The 22,772-nt window shown below is 44.4% G+C and overlaps 1 protein-coding gene across 1 annotated transcript; it reads right to left on the bottom strand.

Moving 5' to 3' along the window:
- Nucleotides 1-5,980: 5,980 nt before the first annotated feature.
- LOC138300128 (coiled-coil domain-containing protein 102A-like) lies at nucleotides 5,981-21,983 on the bottom strand. The gene is made up of 3 exons (XM_069239056.1): nucleotides 21,902-21,983; nucleotides 19,610-20,186; nucleotides 5,981-9,165 (listed from the first exon to the last, which is right to left on the bottom strand). The coding sequence occupies exons 2-3, from the start codon at nucleotides 20,177-20,179 to the stop codon at nucleotides 9,160-9,162; spliced, it is 576 nt and encodes a 191-aa protein (XP_069095157.1). The 5' UTR covers nucleotides 20,180-20,186; nucleotides 21,902-21,983; the 3' UTR covers nucleotides 5,981-9,159.
- Nucleotides 21,984-22,772: the final 789 nt, after the last annotated feature.

Genomic DNA, 22,772 nt, shown 5'->3' with positions numbered 1-22,772 from the left:
ATGGCTCCATTGTTGCCCTCTTAATGACCTCACATCCAAGATGATACCTAAAAAGATATTGTGGACAGCTAGCTGTCAGAAAGCTTTTGAGAAGCTTAAGCAGGCCTGTGTACAACTTAAAGAAGCTTATTGTCCAAACTGATGCTTCAGAGGTAGGGGTTGGGGCTGTGCTACCACAACTTAATTCAGAGGGCCAGTATCAACTTGTTGCTTTTATTAGTAGAAGGTTGACCCCTAGAGAAAAGTGTTGGTCAGCCATTGAGAGGGAGGCCTTTGCTGTGGTCTGGGCCCTGAAGAAGTTGAGACCGTATCTCTTTGGGACTCACTTCATAGTTCAGACAGACTGCAAACCTATCTTATGGTTAAAACAAATGAAAGGTGAAAACCCTAAATTGTTGAGGTGGTCCATTTCTCTACAGGAGATGGACTTTACAGTGGAACATAGACCTGGGAGTAACTACTCCAATGCAGATGGACTCTCCAGATATTTCTACTTAGACAATGAAGACTCATCTGGGCAAGGTTAGCCTTATTTCTCCTCGTTTGGGTGTGTGTGTGTAGGAAAGTACCTTGTTTTTAGCATGTTACGCCCATTTTTGGCCTGTTTTTCAGTGTGTTTGTCACTAGGATCCTGCTAACCAGGACCCCAGTGCTTATGCTCTCTCTCCTCCAAATTGTGTCCTGCATACTAGTAACCCAGTATTTCACCCAATATTTGCACACTGGTCACCCCTTATAAGTCCTAGTATATGGTCCCTAGGTACCCAGGTCACTGGGGCCCCAGGAGATCCCTATGGGCTGAAGCATTTCTTTTGCCACCCAAAGGGAGCCCATGCAAAGACTTCTACAGGAATGCCATTGCAGCCAGTATGAAATGGTGCATGCACCCTTTCACTGTCATTTCCACTGCACCAGGTCACTTATAAGTCAGCTCCATGGCAGGCCTTCCAGTCCTGAAGGCTAGGTGCAGAGCACCTGTGTGTGAGGGCACCCCTGCACTAGCAGACGTGCCCCCATGTCGTCCAGGTCCATTTTCCCGGGCTTTGTGAGTGCGGTGACACCATTTTGTGCGTGCACTGGACATAAGTCAATACCTATGTCCAGCTTCACAATGGTAACTCTGAATATGGTCATGTAAGGTGTCTAACATCTTGGAATTATACCCCAATGCTGATTCTAGCATTGGTTGTATGATTCCATTCACTCTGGAGGTTCCACAGTTGACCCCCCAGTACTGCCATAGCAGCCTTATGAGGTTTTCCAGGCAGCCCCAGCTGCTGCCACCTCACAGACAGGTTTCTGCCCTCCTGTTGCTCAAGCGGCTCGAACGCAGGAAGGCAGAAACAAAGAATTGCCTTTGGGAGAGGGCTGTTACACCCTCTCCCTTTGGAAATATGTGTTTCAGGCATTGGAGGGGTAGCCTTCCAGAACCTCTGGAAATGCTTTGAAGGGCACAGATGGTGCCCTCCTTGCATAATCCAGTCTACACCGCTTCAGGGACCCCCAGTCCCTGATCTGGTGTGAAACTGGACAAAGGAAAGGGGATTGACCACTCCCCTGTACATCACCACCCCAGGGGTGGTGCTCAGAGCTCCTACAGAGTGTCCCTGTGTTTTGCCATCTTGGATTCCAAGTTGGCAGGGCACTATGGGAACATCTGAGGGGCTAATGCTAGGAGGTGATGTCAGAGCCCTCTCAGATAGGTGCTTACCTGTGTAGCTCACCAGTTCTCCTTTCAGGGCTATTTAGGGTTTCTCTTTTGGGTGGTTCTTCAGGTTTGGATTGCAAGACTCCAGCAGGAATCCTCTGCATCTCTTACTTCCCCTTCTCACCAAAGAAACTGCATCTGGACCCTCCAGGAACTCTACAAAACTGCAACAAAGAAGCAAAGACGACTTTTGCAACATTGTATCTTCAGCTCCTGCCAGCAACTGCAACTGTTTCCTGGTTGTGCATCCTCCGAGGAATGCCTGCCTTCAGCCTGCACCAGAAGAATGAAGGAATCTCCCTTGAAGTGAAGGAGTCACTTCCCTGCTTCAGCAGGCACCCCTCTGCAGTGACGATTGATGGCCTGGGTGCCCTCTCCTGATGAAGTGCGTGGATTCAGCATCACAGATTTTTTGAGCTCTAGGGTGGGTTCTATTACTTACCTTTGGTGTTTTCTAATACTCCCAGCGCCCCTCTACACACTACACTTGCCAGGTGAGAAACAACATTTGTATTCCACTTTTTTAGTATATGGTTTGTGTTCCCCATAGGCCCATTTCTAATTATGATGATTTTCACTATTTGCACTGTTTCCTTACCTGTTTTTGGATACTAATGTATGTATTGTGTATTTTACTTACCTCTTAAGGGAGTATAGTCTCTATGGTATTTTTGGCAAGTGTGTCGCCAAAATAAAGTACCTTTATTTTTGTACCACTGAGTAGCTTCTTTCATGTGTATAAGTACTGTATGACTGTAGTGATATTGCATGAGCTGTGCCTTGGCTACTCATCCACATTACCACTAGAGAGCCAGGCTTCTAGACATTGACTACATACGCTAATAAGGGATAACTGGACCTGGTGTAAGGTGTAAGTATCTGTGGTACCCACTGCAAACCAGGCCAGCCTCCTACATCCCTCTGCCCAGCACCCTGCAGAAGACAGCATCGCAGCCGGCTCAATTATGAGCTGGAGACAATGCTGCCGCCATTTTCCCGCTAGACTGATGGGCGGAAACCTTGGATTCCACCCATCAGCCTAGCGGGAAAGTCTTAATGGGTCCGGCAAGGATGCAGGCAGTGTGGAGGCAGCCTCCCCGTTGGAAGTCAGGCGAACGGGTCATCCCATCAGCCGAACTCCTAATGAGGCCTTAAGTGTTCGAACATGTAATGACTCCATTACCAATTGTATTGGCAGTAGCATTTGTATTCTCATGAAAATTGGTCAGTTTTCCCACATTGGTGAGAAAGTCGAGGTACCATCTTCTGTTTACCAGCACACCACCAGTGCATAGAAGGCTGACAGAAAGTGCACAGATGCCAACCAAGCAAAATCCAGGTACTTGTAGCTGACTCATTCAGTATTTCAGCATCCCCCACATTAATGGTAACTATTATTCTTTGTGATGACCCTCAAGTTGGCAGATGTGGAAGCCTAATGTAAATTGTATGAATAACACAGCTTAGGCAATGGGGCAGTTGATGGAAGTCCTAGTTCGTTCCGTGCCTTGAACTAAGACCTTCACATCCCTGAGGTTAGCACCTCCATATGCAAAGATTTATGTTTACATCTTTTTCTAGTTTTGGCCTGGACTTTAGCTTGTGGAACTGTTCTATGCCCATAACTTTTATAGAGGGTCCAGTGATAAGTCGAGGGGTGACTTCTTGTTCCTTAATCTGCGCTCTACACTATGGATAACTTCTCACCTTTCTGGAGTGTCCATCTCCACCCAGTGATATTAGGTATACCTCCTCTGGTTCACCATTAACAATCAGGCTGAGCTCCCCTGTAGTATACGTCTGATCTTTCAACAATACTGTTTAAACCTTGGCATAGGGCCTTAAATCTCTACATTGCAGGCAACAAAAAACCCACAAAGGGAATGGCCTACCTTAAGACAGACATCCATCACAGTATCCACATTCAGAAATGCTGCTCAAAGTTAGGGCTAGTGTCTGTCTCTCTTCAAGTATAGCCTTACCTGCTTCAGCAGTCTATCAATTACTTCAGCATATTCCTCCTTAATATGCACCACATTAAACACTACTTTCAAGTGTGCCACTTGTATTTGCTATTTTGTGCACCATACTCAAGTCTGAAATGCTGGCAAGTGATCTTTCAGATTCCCTAAGGATTTGGGGCCATATGTATCATGCATTTTTGTGGCCACAAACTGTCTAATCGGGCCATTTGCGACTGCAAAAATGTATTTTGGTATATGAATTCCAATTTTCGATTCAGTAACATGTTACCGAATCGCAATTTGGAATTGCGCATACATACCGATTCAGTATTAGGAAGGGGTGTGTCAAGGGCGTCCCTTCCTAATAGCGGTATGCAGGAATGTTTTGTGACCGAAATGCGTTTGCAAATCATTTGCATTTTAGCACCTACTTCAAGTAGGTGGTAACCTATTCGTAAATGGGAAGGGGTCCCCAAGGGACCCCCTTTCCCATTGTGAATGGTAGCAAAAACGTATTTACGAGCAGACAGTGGTGCCACGGACCACTGCCTACTCTTAAAAAATGAAAAGAAAACTTTTCTTTTTTCTTTTTTAAATACATCCCATTTTCCTTAAAGAAAAACTGACCACATTTTTTTTTAATTGCTTTATTTTTAAAACAATCACAGACATGGTGGTCTGCTGATCCCAGCAGGCCACCATCCCTGTGATTTTTGCGTTTCCTCATGGGTCACAAATTGCGACCTGCATCATTAATATTAATGAGATAGGCCAACTTGCGACCTATTAGGAAATGCTGAATGAAACTCATGGAGTTTCATACATTCAAATAGTGATTACCTAATTGCGATTAGCAGAGAATTGCAATTTGGTAATCGCAGTTTGGAATAATGATACATATGGCCCCAAGTGTCTTAGCTTAGTAGTAACCTGATTGGATTGATCACCACTGCTGCAGCACAGTCTCTCCTGTACTTCTGCTTTGGACACGAAGGCCAACTCAACATAGGTATTAATCAAGCACCTTAACCTCAGTTAATGGACTGGATGGCCAAGGGTACCAGTCAACTATCAGTTGTTGGGTGGCCTGTCCCCTGAATATCAAGTATGACATTTTGTGGGATCCTATTATCATGCACACAGTGTTGTGGAAAAAAATGATTGAATTGCATGTATGTATAGATTTTATATACCTTATTTCACATATATGTACTTTGGCTCTATGGGCACTGCCCCCCTGTGGCCCTCTGCACCTGTTCTCCGCCAGCCTTTTTATGGTGGTGAAACCGCCATGAAAAGGTTGGCGGAGAACGAGGTCTAATCCGCAGGTCAGCGCTGCATGCAGTGCTGCCCTGGCAGATTACGATCTCTGCCTGCTTGTCAACACGTCGGGTTCACCGGTAGAGAAGGCGGCACCCTAGCGGTCGGACCACCAGCGTCTTCATGTGCCGGTCAGACTGCCACCACGAGGCTGGTAGTCTTAAAACCGGCAGCCTCGTAATGAGGCCCTAAGTGATTAATTCAGTTGATTTCAGCATACAAGTGCAGGTAATGGTGGTTTAAAAATTGTATTATATATATATATAGATATAGGCATATGTGTATGCTCTAACAGCCTGTGCATGAGACCACTGTGACTATTTTACTTTGGGCACAACTCTGCAATCCAGGTGAGTTCACTTCTGTGTTTGCAGGGTTCTTCTTGTCTCTCCCAAGCAGAACATAACACATAAAATGGGGAGCTCTTATGTGCGTATCAATGCTGACATCTAGATTTTGGTGTTCCAAAAATATGGCAATGTGTCAAATATGTCATTAACAAAGATATTGATATTCAGTACAAAAAGGTAAATGAGAAAAATATCGACAAACAAAGGATCATCTGTAAAACTATAGTAAGTACAAAACAATATTATAGACCACAAAATATAGTTTTTTTGAAAAATAAGTACACAATCAAATCATTTTCAAAAGTAGAGTATACAAAATGTTTTTAAAAAGCTTTTAAATGAAAAAATCAATGTAATAAAATAGAACTCAGAACTATATTATTTCATAAGAAACTAAATAAAGTAAAATAGAAAGGTTTTGGCCATGTTCAACAAACATAGCAACCATTTATGGAAGCATGTTATAAATGACATAAAAAGACTTCAGAATGAAAGCCTGTTAATACCAAATCCAATTCTGCCAACTTTTGAAAAAATAATAAAATTCAGACGTTACATATTCATTAATTAAACCGAAGTAACAGTAACATATTAGTAAAATTATATTTTTAAAAATCATATTTATTATAGTAACTCTACATGTACAAACATTGAACAAAACACATCAATAAAAGTGGTCGAATGTATTCTTCAAACACCGGTCAGACAAACACTGGGTAAAGTATGTCTATTATTAGGGGTCATAATTATTATACTAACCCGTACCCAAACAATTGGAAAAAGTAGATGTATCTGGCACGGCTTTTTTCACTCCAATCTCACATGCTTTGGGGAAAATTGTGTATATTGGGGGATAAGATTTACTATTCAATTTCCAATCCCACATACATTGATGAATGTGCATATACTGGAGGGGCACAGTTACTATTTTAATTTATATTCCCATACATTAGGGAAAGGGCATTTATTGATTATGTCATATTTGTTATTCTAGCTTCAGTCCCACATACATTGAGGAAAGTGTAGCTATTAGGAGTTGAGGGTCAAATTTAATATTCTAACTCCAATCCTACCCACAAGGGAAAAGTGCATTAAGTGGGGTCAGATTAAATATCATACTTTCAATCCCATAAACATTGTAGAACATGTACATATTGGTTAATTCACATAAAATATTATAACTCCAATTTATTACAACTGTTTTGAGAAATAACACATTTAAAATATTATTTAGTTCAATGTTATTATCAACCACTGTATCTAATTTATTATTACAATTTTAATTTTTAAGGTGTTCTTGGGGTTCATAAATAAACTGACATCAAATACAATTTAAACGACAAATATAAAAGCTACACAGAAATGCTGCTAAAAATATGAACCAGGAGAGTTTCAATTTTTTTAAAATATTTGAATTTGATCTATAATTTCAAATTAATACTTACCCTCCTTTTTAGTCTCTATTGGTAACTTAATTCCACAAAGAATATTTTATATACACAGTATTATTATTTTAAACCCTGATACATATAAGTTTAAATTATACAGTACAGATATAAAACACTATCACCCAAGAGACCCAATAACCAGATGAAATAACGTAAAAAACAAATAAATGTACACATTAATAAGCCACAATACTTATTTTATATTTATTTTCAAAACAAGTAAATTAATTCAAATATATATTTACACTGAAATAATACATATATTTTTTAAGATTGATAATTTGTTGTTAATTATAACAGGTACAACAAAGCACTACCCATTCATTTCCCTAGTAAGCCCCTCAACCTTTTAAATAAAATAAAATCTAAAAGTTTTGAAAACCTAAATAAATTTAAACATTTACAACACAAAAACATTCACACTAAAGTGAAAACAATAAAAAATACAAAACAAATGTAGTTAAAATTATTATTATTTGTAAATACTACTCACCTACCAATCCCAAAACAACCAAGAGCACCAAAAAAATAACAAAGACATTTAAAATAAAATAACTAAATACAAAAAAAAACACAAATCAGTATGATCTGAATTATTTAATATTCCACAACTTGTTAGTACACAACTTATTTAACATCAAACTATTGTCAACAATAAAAAAGGTACACTTCAGTTCAATACTATTTGTACTGCTCAAAAGACCACATGATGGTTTTAGAGTCAGAATTCAGGTGCTGTGCCCCATGTATAAATTTAACATGTAATTTTCAAAGTTTACTTGCCATGTATTTGTTTTGTATTGGTAAAGCCACATGCTTCATAACTATCAAAACATTGTATTGAAATCATACAAACAACCCCTAAACAAGACAAAACATCTGGATTACTGAACCTCCTTTAACTGGCAATATCATGTTGAAATGAAATTTCCTTCAGAGTAAATATATTATTCTAGCTCTTGCTTGGAATTACTGATGCTAAAATCCCCGCACACCACTGAATATTTGCATATGCAGTGACTCTTTCTGCATCATTCTGGGTTGGAAAGTCTTAGTAAACAGTGCTACCGGGACAGTCACTGCAAATTATTGGTGAATGATGTTTAAATGCACATAACAATGGACCATCTCTTTTATCCACTCAATAAAATATTAATATCGTTTGAACAAGAGGCTAATATATGATTTAAATTCTAGTCACCAATCCTGATTATTTTTTTTACATCTATTTTTATTGACATTTTTCAGAGATACATAACTAAATAAAATACATCTAACCACAAACCATATATTTAATTTGTCAACTTGCCCCATAAGATCATCACACCCACCGAACAAATCGCTTCAGTGTATTGAGGGCCTTGCTTTTGGATCTTTTTGGATCTCACTTATCAAAGAAAGACTCCCTGGTCATTTCTCTCCCAAAGGTCCTCGGACATAGCTTGCACCAATGCAAATGTTTTCTATATCCCTTTGATGTTTCAAAATGTTTGGGTGGCAGGGACTCATTTCTCACCACTGTTTTATACCTGGTAAAAAGGATTGGTGTTTTTTGTGACACTTGGACCGAGTAACCTTTATGGAATGATTAAGTAAAATAAATGTAGACGATGGGTCTGAAGTACCCGATAATGAGATCATCCTAACATGTCTTAAATGAATATTAGGAATAATTTCAAATACTGAAGCCCCTTGTTAATGTGCACTGTTAAGTATGGCAAGAGTTCATTCTCCAGCAGACTGAGCTTCCTTCTGTGGCCCATCACACTCTTACTAGAGCACCCTGACTGCCCAATGTCCGATGATACATAAAGCTTTCCAAACACCTCTGCAATATCCCTCTGAATTCAACCCATGCCTTATAAATTCCCCCTGCTCACCCTGCCTGTTGGTCAATGCCATACACAACTTCATTGAGGGATAATGTCACCAAAGTATAGTGTCTGACCTCAACCCTCCATGACCATCTCAGAACTTTCCCAATGCTTCAAATGATGCACGTGGTCTACCGTCTACCAACAAGAACTGTGTGGACATCAATTTTCCAGATATCTCAGGAAGGTCCTCAGTGAAACTCGGAGAACTGTGCCTGTAATCATTGGACCATATCACCGGTTAGGAAGTGGACATGAGGCCCTGCAAGGAGCTCCAGTTCTAGTGAAGCCATCATTGATGTCCTTTTTCAGAGCTATGCCCAGGTCTCCACATTGATTTGCTGGTTGTCCAGGGGCTTCATTCTCTGCCTTGCGCTTGGTCTGCTCTAGCCTGTCATTGCTTGTAGCTTCCATTGCAGACACAGTGGCCTGCTGACTAGCAAGAAATCCAGTGAAGGGAGTCCAGACCAGGATGGGCTCGCGTAGAAGCAAGGCCTATGACTGAGAAGAGACAAGAGAAAGTGTAGAAAGCTGGGTTACACAAAATAGATATCCATATCTATATTTCCTGAAAAAAACACTACTGGTTTGGCTTACTGGTGTGTAAATATGGGCAGAAACCTTAAAATAACATGAAATCAAAAAGTTAAGGTACTACTTTAAACTTATATGCAACTCTGCCATTCACACTAAGAGTCTGATTACAAGTTTGGAGGTCTAAAAACCCGACTGCTAGACCGGTGGTGAGAAGACCACCACAGAGCTGGCGGTCTCCCCACCAGCCCCATTATGAGTTTTCCACTAGGCTGACAGGCAGAAACCAAGGTTTCTGCTAGTCAGCCCAGTGGAAAAAGTGTGCGGTATTTGACTCAGCTCCACATGGAGCCAAGTCCAATGCCATCGCACAGGGAGCCCCTGTAGCACCCTTGGTATGCACATCTGCACAGCAGACACTGCACATTCTGACAGTGCTGGGGAGGGGGGCAATGTACTGCCCACGACAATGTCCGGCCACTGCAGGGGCCCCCTGGTGGCCCCCTGCACCTGTTCTCCACCAGCCTTTTCATGGAGGTTGAACCGCCATGAAAAGGCTGGTAGAGGACATGATTGTAATCTGCACAGCAGTGCTGACTTCAGAGCAGAAATTGAGGAGAAATAAAAGTATTTCTCCTCATTGTACCACTCTAACGCCACCCCTGGGGAGGTGTTAGTTTTTGGTGCTGCCTCATATTTACGTTTTCTTGTAAATCTGGGGCCGTGTCAAAAAGCAATGGATGTTGTGTGGGTGCACCCACACTCGTGATACAGAGTGGTGTGGACCAAGCAAATTGGGGAAGCTGACCTTTACCCCAGGGCTGACCCTTGACTTGGCTGCCTATTCACTATTTTGAAGAGGGTGTCAGTGCAGTGATCATCTCGGCTGGGTTGCCTTCAATCTTCATTTGTTAGGCTCAGTCAGCTGACAGTATTGCTGGTACCCTGTTGCAGTGGTGGGCAGGATGTCTGGGAACCTGAGCCACCTTGTTTTGCAGAGAAGTGGATTTGTGCCTAGTGCCTTAACACATAATGATGGGTCTTCCAGCAGGATTAGATCTGGGGCTTCCACGTGTCCAATAGCTCACACAAAATCATAGACTTTAGGCTGAATGCAGGCCCCATGAAGGGTTGGGGGCCCATTGAAGGATTTGGGGCCCACCTCCGCCACAGGGGCTTCAGGGACCTGTTTACGCCTGTGTTTCTTCCCAGTCTTGCATTGCAGAAAAGGTGAAGGGAATATATATTAGCAGCGTGACCTTGACAAGGGTTTGGACTTTTAATTAAAAATCACTCTGACATGTATGGCTGGGAAAGATGTTCATGTGCCACCAAAGCCCTCCTCTTAGTGCCAGGGTGGGATGGTTTATTTTATCTCCCTGCTCTGCCCTCACCAGGCGGTCTTGCTTAATCATTCGACCCTCCACCTTTGTCAATGGAGGGGGGCTACTTTTTACCTTTGCCCACTTCCGCACATGGGCCACCAACAAGGGGTATTTATTGCTCTCCTGCCAAGGTTGAGGGAGCATTGTTAAAAAAGGAAATAAAAGGTGCAACATTTTGTCTATTTATTTATGGATTTTCCTGTTGTTTGTGTATACCGTGGGAGTCTGTCACATATTTGCATTGTGCAGTACTCTTTTAACTGCGAAAGTGTCATGATCGATGTGCGTACCCAATATTGCTGTCATATGTGTTAGCCTCCTGCCTTGTAGAAGGGTGAGGGGACTTGTCCAATACCTAAGGAAAATAAAAAAAGCTGAGAATACATCTGACAATGTGTCAACTGCAGGGACTTTCTCCCACAGTAAAAGTGTGTGGGCCACTAAGGAATGCAGCAGGTTATGCTACCCAACTGCCATGTTCCCAACCACAAACAGGATATCTGGGCAGCTTTCAGGAGTTCCAGGCTTCCTTCAATTTGTTGTTTTGGTGGCTTTGATTTTATAGCAATCAGGGATCTGAGACTTCTGCCAACTACGGTGATCATTGGTGTCCAGCAACATTTTGTCTGCCAAGTAGAACCATCAACAACGACAATGTGATGGATGGAATGCTTGAATTAATCCCAACCACTGGCACTCACTCGGGCCTTATCCCAATCCATCATTTTTTACCCACCATGCCATCTCATTTTCGACCCAGCCATATGCACATCAGTCTTGACCTTGCTCCAATGGGAACAGTCCAGCCCAAACTGCCAATCCAGAGCAGTTTTGAACGCACACAGTCTGGTTGACTGTCAGAGGGCCAGTTGCTATTACACAATGAGAGCGGTTTTCAGGTTGTTCTTGAATCTGCATTGAAGAATAAATGGCGGAGGCTCAAGTGGGGCATTTGGACCTCAGGGAGAATCAGACCATATCCAATGCAGGTGAAAATGATTTTTATTTGACAAAACAATATGTAAATATAGACACTAAATTTGAGAATGCTAACAGATGGCTGAACGGAAATAACCTGTACTTGGTGCTTGTTTCTACAGACCATCGCTAGCATTGTAGCAAAGGGGCTGGGTGCAGGACAAATCTGAAGGCAAAAGTGTGTGCCCAAAGCTGCCACACACAGCTGAAGGCCATGCACAACGTGCTCTGAAGTCAAGGGGAATGGGGACATGCCCTTGACAGGAGGCTTCTGTGACAGTGTCCGAAGGATTTGGGCAAAACTTTCTGGAAGTATGGAATGGGGGCAGTGCTGAATGTAGGGCACAATGAGCTCTGTAGCTAAAGGAAGTGGGAGAAAGTAGTGGTGACATGTCACACCCTGTGGTAAGAGCCTGCTGTTCATGGCCAAAATAAAGATGGCTCTAGGGGTAGATGTAGTGGGTACTCTGCACCAGAAGAAGTCCTGCATTGAAGATTTGTGCACATTACTAGAGGTCATGCTCAGCAAGCACTTCGACAATAGTGAACAGTTGCAGGATATGATCACAGGAGAACCTGTGCAATCAGAGACTGCAGCACACTGCCAAAGGTTGTATGCAGAACACTCTCGAGGTCTGGGGTCCAAGAAGTAGCTGCAGAGGATTGCTGATAGCCATGTCCTTGTCTATGTCCTAAATCCAAGGCTGTGGTGCAGAACTGAACGTCATCTACAGTGGACTCTGAGGCCTAGAAAAGTGGATCCAGAGTACTGCTTCACGATCAACTGTATGAGTAGGCCCTGCTGCGCGTACAGTTGGCTGTGCAGGTTGGCAGTGACCCAATGCTAAGGGTTGGTCATGTGCTGCAGGTTTAGCAGCCAAGGGGTGTGGGTGCAGGGCATTGCTGAAAATTCAGAAAGAGAAATGTTGTTTATCATGAGTAAGGGAATTAGAAGTCCTCTTAAAAAAGACTTGCTCTAAGACAATGTCTTGTTTTAGATATATAGCTGAAGAGCCACTGAAATTCCCCAGTTAGGCTGAGCCACATTACTATATGAACTGCAAAGACGATGTCACAGACAACATCAGAATAAATAGGGTGTGGCCAGGAACAGATGGAGAAACGCACCAGTTCTTTGTCACAACCTTCCATTAATGCATTACAGAGGTAGAGTTCAGTTGTGGCTCGTCAGGGTTACAAGGGGGGTGGGGGGAGGAATATTAATAAACTTAAAAACATAAATTTAAAAAACTTACCTCCAGTCCGCTTCGCTTTGCTCCGCCACTCCTCCTTCTCCGCAGCAGGTAGGCTCAGGCTACCGACCTGCCCTAGGGCCAATCCTAATGCTGCTTAGAGCAGCATTAGGATTGGCTGGGAGCACCCAGCCAGGATGCTCCCAGGCAGACTGGGAGCCTGTGCCTGCTCTCTCCAGCCCGACAGCACAGTGCAGGGCTGGAGAGAGCACAGTGCGCATGTGTGTTTGGTCAGCCCGAGACAGCCTGCCAAACATACATGTGCATACATACATGCGCATGTCATCTCCAATGCCCCGCCCCTCTTACTACAAAACGATAATAAACATAGTTTATTATTATTTTGTAGGAAAAGGTTTGCAGCTGCTGGCAGGGGGAGGGGGCAGCAACGCTCCTCCGCCATAGCGGAAGAGCTGCTACTGGTAGAGTTTGTAAAGTGCAGCTCACTTCAATGGGAGCGCTGTCTGCGTGAACCAAGCGTGCTGGCGGCAAACACTGATGCGTAAGTCACGAGGCTTTCATTAAAAGATATGTTGATGAAAAAGAAGCTTCCTCAGTAACCTGGTGAGGTAATGTTGCCAGGCATTTTCTAACCAAGATGGTGGCAGTCTGAGTCCTGAGCAACACTTAAAAGAGAAAGGCTGACTCAAGAATCCAACCTGCTCATACCTTGCTGGAGTTGGTGCTGCAGTGAGAGGAGAACGGGAGAGCTAGGTGCTGCAGAAAGTGAACAGTGGTTGATTCGAGCTTTGGCATGTGCCCTTGGAAGGTGAAGGAAAGGTGTCTCCTTGAAGGAGAGGAATATGGGAAGAGATCATGGCTAGGCGAAGGAAACCTAAGTCTGAATGGGGTCCCCCAGCAAAGACGGGAGACCAGCAGTACAGCCATCGGAGGATGAATATGTGGCCCAGCTGAAGACCAGACATGGGGGAGCACAGAGGAGGCCAGCTTGTGGGGAAAGGTGAGTGGCTGGCTTGATGCCTGAGACAAGAACAGCCAGGGTAGAAGCCTGAGACATGAATGCACTGAGCTTGGGGAAAAGGGTCTGACATGCAAGGGTCCAAATTGAAGACCAAGGGGGGGGGGGGCAGGTGAGGGGCAGGAGACCAGAAGAGAAGAAAGTTCAGTTTCCAAAAAAAGCCAAGAGGCTAGAGAATCAAAGGGGAGCCTTGGTTGCACGGAGGGGCCTTGAGGATGAGGGAAGGAGAAGGTGGTATGGTGGATACCTTCGGAGACTTGAGATCTTTTTGGTCAGTGATGGATAGGACACCCTGTAGGGGACATTTGAAAGACATGCAACTGAGAAACAAGAAAGCAGTAGCTTTGAGATGTTACCCTACATGGGAATGGGGAGATTGGCCAAACTGATGTTGAGTTGCTTCAGGTAATGAGTGATGTGCTTTCTAGAAGTTCTGGGTTTTGCATGGGGGCAACAGCGGTGAACATGGCACTTGGTGTCATGGGCACCAGGTAGGCTCTTTGCACATGATTCTGGAGTAAAGCTGCCTAATAAAGAGAGAGTATCTGTGGCATCAGGAAAGGATAGCCTGCAGAACTGCTTGGGAAGTGAAGCGTGACCAAAGAGGGCCATCCAGTAGTCGGCTTTTCAAACAAATCTTCAACTAGGCAGTTTGGGTGCTACTTGAGAGTGTGCTGGGGAACAAAAACATGGTTGAAGGTAGACTGAGGTCCATGGGTCACAACTGGGAGTACCAGAAGGAGATTAAGGAAGTATATGTCAACCTTCTGCCAATGGTGAAGCTGGATCATCAGCTGCGTAGCATACCTAGTAGAACCATGCAGAGACTCCTCGGAATAAAGCAGAATCCTGTAATGGTGAGACATGCAAACATGAATGGAAGTCAGCAGAGATGCCTCCATTATGAGCATGTCCCAGCCACACCATAAAATTGGTGAACCCTAAAGAAAAGATAGGATCATGAGCGTATGTAGGAAGGGTAGCTCCACTGTGACTTGTCAGCAGCAAGGGAATTATGTCACTAAGGACTTTATGAAGAGATTTGGAGTTAGGTGAGTGAGTTAACTCCTTGAAGGAAACTTCTGAAGAGGGGCTAGTGGAGCAGAAATGTCTCCTGTAGAGGGTGATGGCCTTAGAAGCAGAAGAATAGAATGTAATTTTGCAGGAAAAGGATGGAAATCAGAAAAAATGGTTGAAACGGAATCATGTAAGAATACAGGACCAATGATGAGGATGTCAAAGACTATGTCCAGACACTGCCTCAATCTCTCCTGGGCTTGCAGACCTCAACCATGTGGCATTCGATTGAACGAATAGACAGCTTCCAACTGTTCCTCAAAGACATTTTCAAGAAGGCAATAGGACCCAAGTTCAATAACTCCAATCAAAAGAAAAGATAATGGTGGAAGCTAGGAAAAGAAAAGACTTCACATTTGATAATCAAAATACTCTATTGCTCCAGGCGCTGTAAGCTGTGATGCTGCAGTAATGGACCCTCTGTGCTTTTGAACTGTGTTAAATGAAACATCTTGCGTGTAGGCAAGTCCACCACGTGCAGCTAATCTTTCATTTGGCATGGTCAAATGATTATGGTGACATCCTGTCAGAAGCAAAACAATTCCTCACCTGAAAGAGGATCCATCAAGAGGCAAAGAGATAGCTGATGGTCCAATCACAATGTTGGTGATAAAAAGACAGAGGGTGTCACAGCTAAAGAATAGTGTCACACCTAATGCTACAACCATATAGAAGAAAAAGGAAGCAATGTTTCTACAACATTTAAGAGTAAGGAAACAGAAGATTCAACAGATTTAAGCATATGCAGTTTATTAGGTGAGTCACTAGATAGATGTGAGCTGCCAACTCTCTAAGCAAGGTGGGTCATTTTAGTACCTGACTTCATGAACTCACTGATGGAGCGATGCGCGCATTTTCATAGCCTTTTTTGTGGAGTTAGGTCTTAGAGCCAGGAAGGGTGGCAGGATGGGCAGACAGGTATTGGTCCCCTTTCATCCTAATGACATTTCTTGGAACTCATCCAGTTTGGAGAAGGTTAGATGAGATAGAGGTAGGCTTTCATTCTTTTAAGCTCCATGCTAGAATATTTGGTTAATTTGTGCCCTAACTCATCAGGCATTTCTGTGGGAGGAGTTATGTTGATGGAAGTCTCTTTTCTGGAGGAGGATGAAGGAGGTGGTTTGAGTGTGGAGTTGTTGAGTGGGATTTGGGAGCTGGAAACAATGTTAGAAGACCACACCACATATCGAATTCTACTGGTACTCACATGCAAACCTAGGAAAATACCTGTCCAAAAAGTAATGTAAGGGCATGATGGTGCCCTACTGTCAACCCCATATGTGAGCTCTGGAATGGTTGAGGCCACCTTTAGCATCTAGGTGCTAAACGTTCTCACCAAGAGGGTAAATGCTGCAGTGGATTTATGCTTTCTGTAGGAAACCTACCTGTTGGGTAAAGATACGTGGAGACTAAAGTTGAGAACAATATAACATAATATTTCTGAACTGCAAAATCTAAAAACAGTAGCGGCTCTTGTCTTCTTACAGTGGTTTCTCATTCCAGGCCTCATCATAAGAGGTGGAAGGGATATTGTTATCTCGCAACAGCAGGCTGATGGGTAAGGATGTCTTCTTGGCATCTGCACATGTCTGGAAAACTAGCCAGATACGCGTTCCTATAACAGCATTACAAAAGATTCTGCCATTAGCTTTGTGGTTTTTAATTGTAGGTGGTGACTACACCTTAGTTCCGGGTGGGTCAGGTATCCGGTCAGGCCAGACAAACAGAAGGATCATGGTTATGTTCTCTGCAGGCAATCCATGGTTCTGGGATATTGGATTCCTAGATTCATGAAGGACTCACCACCTACCTGACATTGAGTATTCACATTTTTCAGCTTTCCAAAAATGTTCAGTCTCTGCTTTTGGGATCTCAAAATAAAGTAATGTCTATGTCCGACCATTTCCCAGTCATTTTATTGTTCGTCGGATTTAGGGAGGTGGAGGACACTGGCAAACTGAATGATGTGCTCCCAAAAAACGCTATAATTGTGAATGTCATATCTAAGCAGATTATGAAATTTGACAACATGACATGGCAAGAACCCACAGGGTGATGGTGTGGGATGCTCTGAATATGGTGCCTTATAGTGAAGGAAGCTAAATCGAAGAAAATGCACGTGGGATTATAATGAAATTAAATTTTTTTATCAAAAAGAGGTGGAGAAGCAACTCATGCATACCGAGTCTCCGAAGCTAGTGAGCTTTCATGTGGACAAGCTCTCATACATTGGCTATGCTGGGACAAAAATTATAGGAGGGATGTCCTAACTGATGGTCTACCAGTCATATTGTTACATCAGGCCATCATGCAAGAATAGGAAGGGTACCACAACTTGCAGGAGAAAAAAGAAGACAATTTCAGCTATTTCATGAGTCGCTGCACACTACAAAACAGCCTGACCCAATAAAACAATACTTAAAGGTGGTCATCACACACAAGTATACTAAGTAGCATAATCTGATGTCCTAATAACCAAGTAACCGTGGTGATGTTAGTGGTGAAGAAACTACAGACCTCCAGGGCACCGAGGAACCAGGGCCCTTTCGAAGCCTTTCAGGCTGTTACTCTTGTAGAGAATGACAAATGTCTTCAATAGCTTTGCGGAAACAAAACAATTCTCCTATTGAAGGATGTTGACATAACCATCCAACTAAAATCATGTAAAGGCCCAAATAACTGTAGATCTGTATGCCCCAATTTTTAAATAAATTCTGATAAAAAATACACTAAGATCTTGGCCAGGAAGCTCCATTATCTTTTTCCTCACTTTATCTGTCCTGAAGAGGCAGAATTCATCAGGCAACATCAAGAAGGGGGCAACACCAAAATAGTTCTGCGCATTATAGACATCACCAACCTAGGTGGGCGAGAGGCAGAGCTCCTCTTCCTCAATGCAGAAAAGGCCTTTGAAAGGGTCTAGACCAAAGGCCTTCAAACTGCGAGGGTCCGTGGCTGTAATATCAGGGGGGCGCACATACCTCTGCAATTACTTGTAAATGGAGGCAGCCTGGCGTGTGACTGGCGTGTTTCCAGGCTGTCTTCATATGCAAGTAGCAATCGAAATGCAAAAATGGGGAAACTGTAATACTGAGTGCCATGGGGCAGGTGCAGTGAAAGTGGAGATGGGGTCAAAGACTTGGCTGAAAACAAAATAGTCAGCATTTTGTTAAAATGTTCACCTTCAATTAACTGGATATGAAATTTCAGGCACATACCTTCAATCAAAAATAAATGCCAGTTAAACTAATGGATGGGAAATTTAATTTTATGAAACCTCAGTTAGCTAATGCGATCATTGCAGATGTCTGTATGTGCGGTCAGATAGTCACAGAATTAAAGACCTGATTTCGATTTTGTCCGACAGGTTACTTAGACACAACAGTGACAGATATTCCATCCGCCAAAATATAAATCCCATATAAATAATGGGATTCACATTTTAGCAGATGGGATATCCGTCACCGTTTTGACAGAGTAACCCACCCGCCAAAATCTAAATCAGGCCAATCACGATTGGTACAGTGAGGAATAATGACTTTGGGCCTGATTTAGAACTCGGCGGACGGGATATCCATCATTCCGTCACAACGGTGACAGTAATCCCATCTGCTGAAATCTGAATCCCATGGAATATAATGGATTTAGATTTTGGTATACAGGATGTCCGTCACCGTTATGAATGAATAACCTGTCCACCAAGTTCTAAATCAGGCCCTTATTTATAGTGCTACGATGTCCGAGCCTGTGACAGTAAGCACTGTGAATATGTCATCATTTAAAAATTGTATTAAACAGTATAAATTAGGCTGCAGCAAAATAATGTTGTGTGTGCTTCTGAAGGGGATTGCAGCATACTTGCTGTACCAGTTTTGCTTTGGGCCTCGAAGCAAAGGCCTAAGGGAGCAGAAAATGAAAGTAAAGGAGACAACTTGGTTTGGTCGTCAGGGAGATGGGTGGGAGAGTATTGGCATGAGACAGGAGTCCATCTTGCTAACAAAGGGCAGAGGAGCGAGTCTGCTCCAAGCACCACAATTATAGGGAGTAGTGTTTTTGGTCAATTCTGTATTTGTTTGATGCATTTATAAGTCTCACATTTAGTGTGGATTATGAGCTACAGAAAAGCACGCTTGAAATGAGCTCCTAATCTATGCTCTATGCCAGCTGCCCATCCTAGCCTCCTCCACCAATTGTTGTCATAAGGTTTTGGAGGGGTGGGGGAGGCAACTTCAAATGATTTTGCTTTGGAGGGGCTCAGTGCAAGCAATTTTGAAGACCTCTGGTCTAGACTGAAGGCCAGGCTCTGCAGTCACACTGCATTGTTCTTGGCCGAAGTCCACTTAACTGTGTTAAATGCAGTACCTGGCAGAAGGCCGGACCTAGCAGGCATATCAAGCTGGTTTACATAGAAGTGAGCTATGGGCTAAGTAGTCTCTGACAGTCAATATGAGGTCATGAACACTGTCTTAAGTTAATTGCTCCCCATAGCTGGCAAATTCCATTGTTTTAAGTGCTATATCATAACCATACATATGTATTTATATATTGGTGCTGAGAAGCCACTGTATATCATCCATGTAATTTCTATTTACCTCATGAGTGGCTCCATTTCTCTGCTACCCCCACATCCTCCCCCCACCATGCTTCCAGACTAGTATAAATTCACACTTACATTATCCTTAAAGTCCCTCCTACCTCTCACCAAGAAACCACCTGGCTCTTCCTCCCCTGCTTCTTACCTCTGTTTCGAATGCTGCCGGGGTGGTCTCAACACCCTCTTTCGGGCTCCGCCCAGTTTCTCTTTCTGCCTCCCCAGAGGCCCTCCAGTTCTGGAGCTTGATCAGCACCTCCCTGACCTCCGCTTCCAGAGCCCCAAGGGTTATGTCCTTGGTTTGCACAGAGGTATCTCTGTCCTTCCCTTCCTCTGCAACAGGTGTCCCCTGGTCCTTCAGTGACTCCAGTTCCTTCCGCAGCTCTTGCACTTCCTGCGTGAGGTCCGCCACCTGCTGCTTTAGACCTCGGGCCTCCTTCTTGGCTCGGTGCCGCTCAGCATTGGCCCGGGCCCAGCGCTCCTTCCACTTGCTTGCACACTCTGCCCACCAGTGCAAAGTCTTTTCCATGTTCGTGGCCAGGAGCTTGGCCTCAGCGAGCTCTCGCCGGCAGCGCTCATGGTCACGTGGAATGGGACTCTCAGGGAGCGATGAGGAGGGCTGGCCGCTGGACCGCACTGTATCCAAACCTGATAGGCAGGGAGGCTGCTTGCTTCTCCCGCTCCTTTGGGTGTCCCGGTGGCAGCTTTTGATGCTCATGGCAGATCTGGAAGAGTCAAATGAGGCCATTAGGATTGCAGAAAAAAGCTCTTGAGGTGACCACACAAACTGGTCACACTGGTCGGTGGTATATGGACCTGAGAGACGGTGTGTGGCTCTAATGTATGGTGTGAGACAATCAGAGTGGCCATTACCTACAGTGTGAGGCTGCTATAGGCTATCTGGCACCATTATGGGCAGCCTAGTGGTAGTATAGACAGTCAGAGGCTAATTTAGGCACACTTAGAATACTAGCCTAGAGTTTGTACAGAAATTGAGAGTACTATACAGAGACCACTATGGTCTAAATAATATATACCCCCTCACAATATTATTTGTTTAGTCTTCGAGTGATATAGACAGTCAGTGCACTATTTAGCAACTGCTGATATTGCCTAAGACCTTTATCTTATGTATTTAGCCTAAAGGCATCATGCACTGGCTATGAGAACTGGAGACAGTCTGAGTGTACTGTAGGATATGTGGGTGCACACAGACAGCTCTAGGGCACTGTAAACAGTATCCAGATACTCAAAAGGCACAGAGTACTGTATTCACTCTCCAGAGACAACAGACTACAGAGAGTCTGTGGACATTTCAGGTAGGGGTGTGCAGGGAGCTCTGCTGGCAGAGCTAACAGAGTTTTTGGAACTCCGCACTCCGCTTGGAGGGCGGCGTTCATCCAAAATCTCCGGTAGCACTGCACACAGGACAGGCTGGATCACAAGAGGCCTGAAACTGCATCTTTCACTGCCTATGGCCCTCTTCTGAAGGTGCCTGATCTCTGAAACGCTAAGGAGGGTCGGGTCTGGCTAACCAGGCCTGAACCTGCTCAGCGCTTCTGAGATCGGGTGCATTCAGGACTCTGCGGGTCACGGTACTACCACTGAGTTTTTAATCAACTCCACGGAATTCCGTGGAGTTGAACTCCATCCAGGCCTACTTTCAGGGAGTGTGGGAACACTCTGTACTATAAACACCCAGAATACTACACATGGTCCATAACATAACTCGAATACCATAGGACGCATGAGGCTAGTCATAATATGTGAGGGCTATACGAAGTCTGACAATGCTACAATCATTGACAGCACTACATGAAGTCCCTTTTGGATAGGTTCATGCTGTATAAATGAAACATAAATTCATACACTCAAACATACATACATACATGAATGAATGCATACATTACAACTAAGACTACTGCTCATTGCCCGGATTACCATAGACAGCCTGAGACGGAAACAGGCAACGTGAGAGCATTACGGACAAAATGAGGATGCTCTAGACAGCCCTACAGATCTATGAACAGTGAAAGCACAACAGACTACCTGAGAGTACCATAAACAACTACAACACCACAGTCTGTCTGCGATTGAACCAGGCAGTCTGAGGGCACTACAGGCACTGTTTGTGTGCCCGACCATGAGACAGCTCCGGAGGCAGCCTGAGATTACTTGTGACCCGCTGCAACTAGGGTGCAGTGGGCCTTCATGCAAGCCAGGAAAAGCCCCCCTACAGACTGCTGAGTGCTAAAAAGTGGCAAGATTAGGGTGCAACGTCCCCCTCGGGCTTCTGTGCCTCGGCTCCATTGCACCTGTCGCATTAACACGTCCACTCTCGCAACCCTCATGCAGTCGGAGAGAGGGCTGCTCAGTGAGACGTAACAAAACATGCTTTTTATTTTAAAAAATGCATGAAAAGCAAAGAAGTCTTCTGTACCTGGGAATGTCAGAGACACCGAGAGAAAGAGCAGCCGGAACAAGTGCAGTCGGACAGGTTTACCACAGGACAGAGGACAAACACCACACCCACAGCGTGCACCACCCCCACCTGTGTACAGAGTTCAGTGGTGAGCGCCGCCTACCAATAGAAAGCAGCACGGAAACAACACCTCACTGTGGCACCGAGGAGAGAACCGGGAAGCCGCCCCCCACTCCACGGGTGCACTGAGGAGTGAGCATCATAACACAGGCGGTGCACTGAGGGCGAACACCACCCAGTGGGGCAGGGAAAACGGCGCCCCGCGGGTCCAACACGCGCGAAGCATAGAATCCGGCACCACAGCTACATGTCATACGTGCACTAAGGAAATGACACTGCACGCGTGCAATGAGAGAAGAGGAACATCGAAAAGGTGCTATGAGGGGTGTCCACTATTCCACAGGAGCACAGAGGAGAGATCAGCACCAAAGGGGGACTCAGCACTATCCCATAGGAACTATGAGAGGCCAGCTCCATACAGGTGCGGTCGGTCTCGGCCCTATCCCACGGGGTTAAAGAGAAGAGGTCTGCACCACCAGATCCAGTGTGTACGGAAAACACCACCGCAACGTGGAGCGGCTCGCATCCCTCTGTGGCCATGAAAAGAGACCTGCACCCGAAAGGTTCCATGTCTACGAGCACGGAAGCCGCAGGTGCACTGAGGGGTAGGGCAGCAACACACAGCGTGTGTACAGAAGGCAGAACTTATCAGCCATATGTACACTGAGGCGAAACAGCACCGCACAGGGCCTCTTAGGAGGGAAGGCCACCCCACAGGGGTCTAGGGAAGGAACAACTCACTAGAGGGCCCCTGGAAACAGAACAGCAT

Source organism: Pleurodeles waltl, chromosome 6 (genome assembly GCF_031143425.1).
Source record: "Pleurodeles waltl isolate 20211129_DDA chromosome 6, aPleWal1.hap1.20221129, whole genome shotgun sequence".
NCBI classification, from domain to species: domain Eukaryota; kingdom Metazoa; phylum Chordata; class Amphibia; order Caudata; family Salamandridae; genus Pleurodeles; species Pleurodeles waltl.
The sequence above is the reverse complement of the archived record's forward strand: the minus strand, read 5'-3'. Positions and strand labels throughout refer to the sequence as shown.

What these genes read in the sequence shown, in the direction of transcription:
- LOC138300128 (XM_069239056.1), bottom strand. Translation starts at nt 20,179, where the DNA reads ATGAGCATCAAAAGCTGCCACCGGGACACCCAAAGGAGCGGGAGAAGC.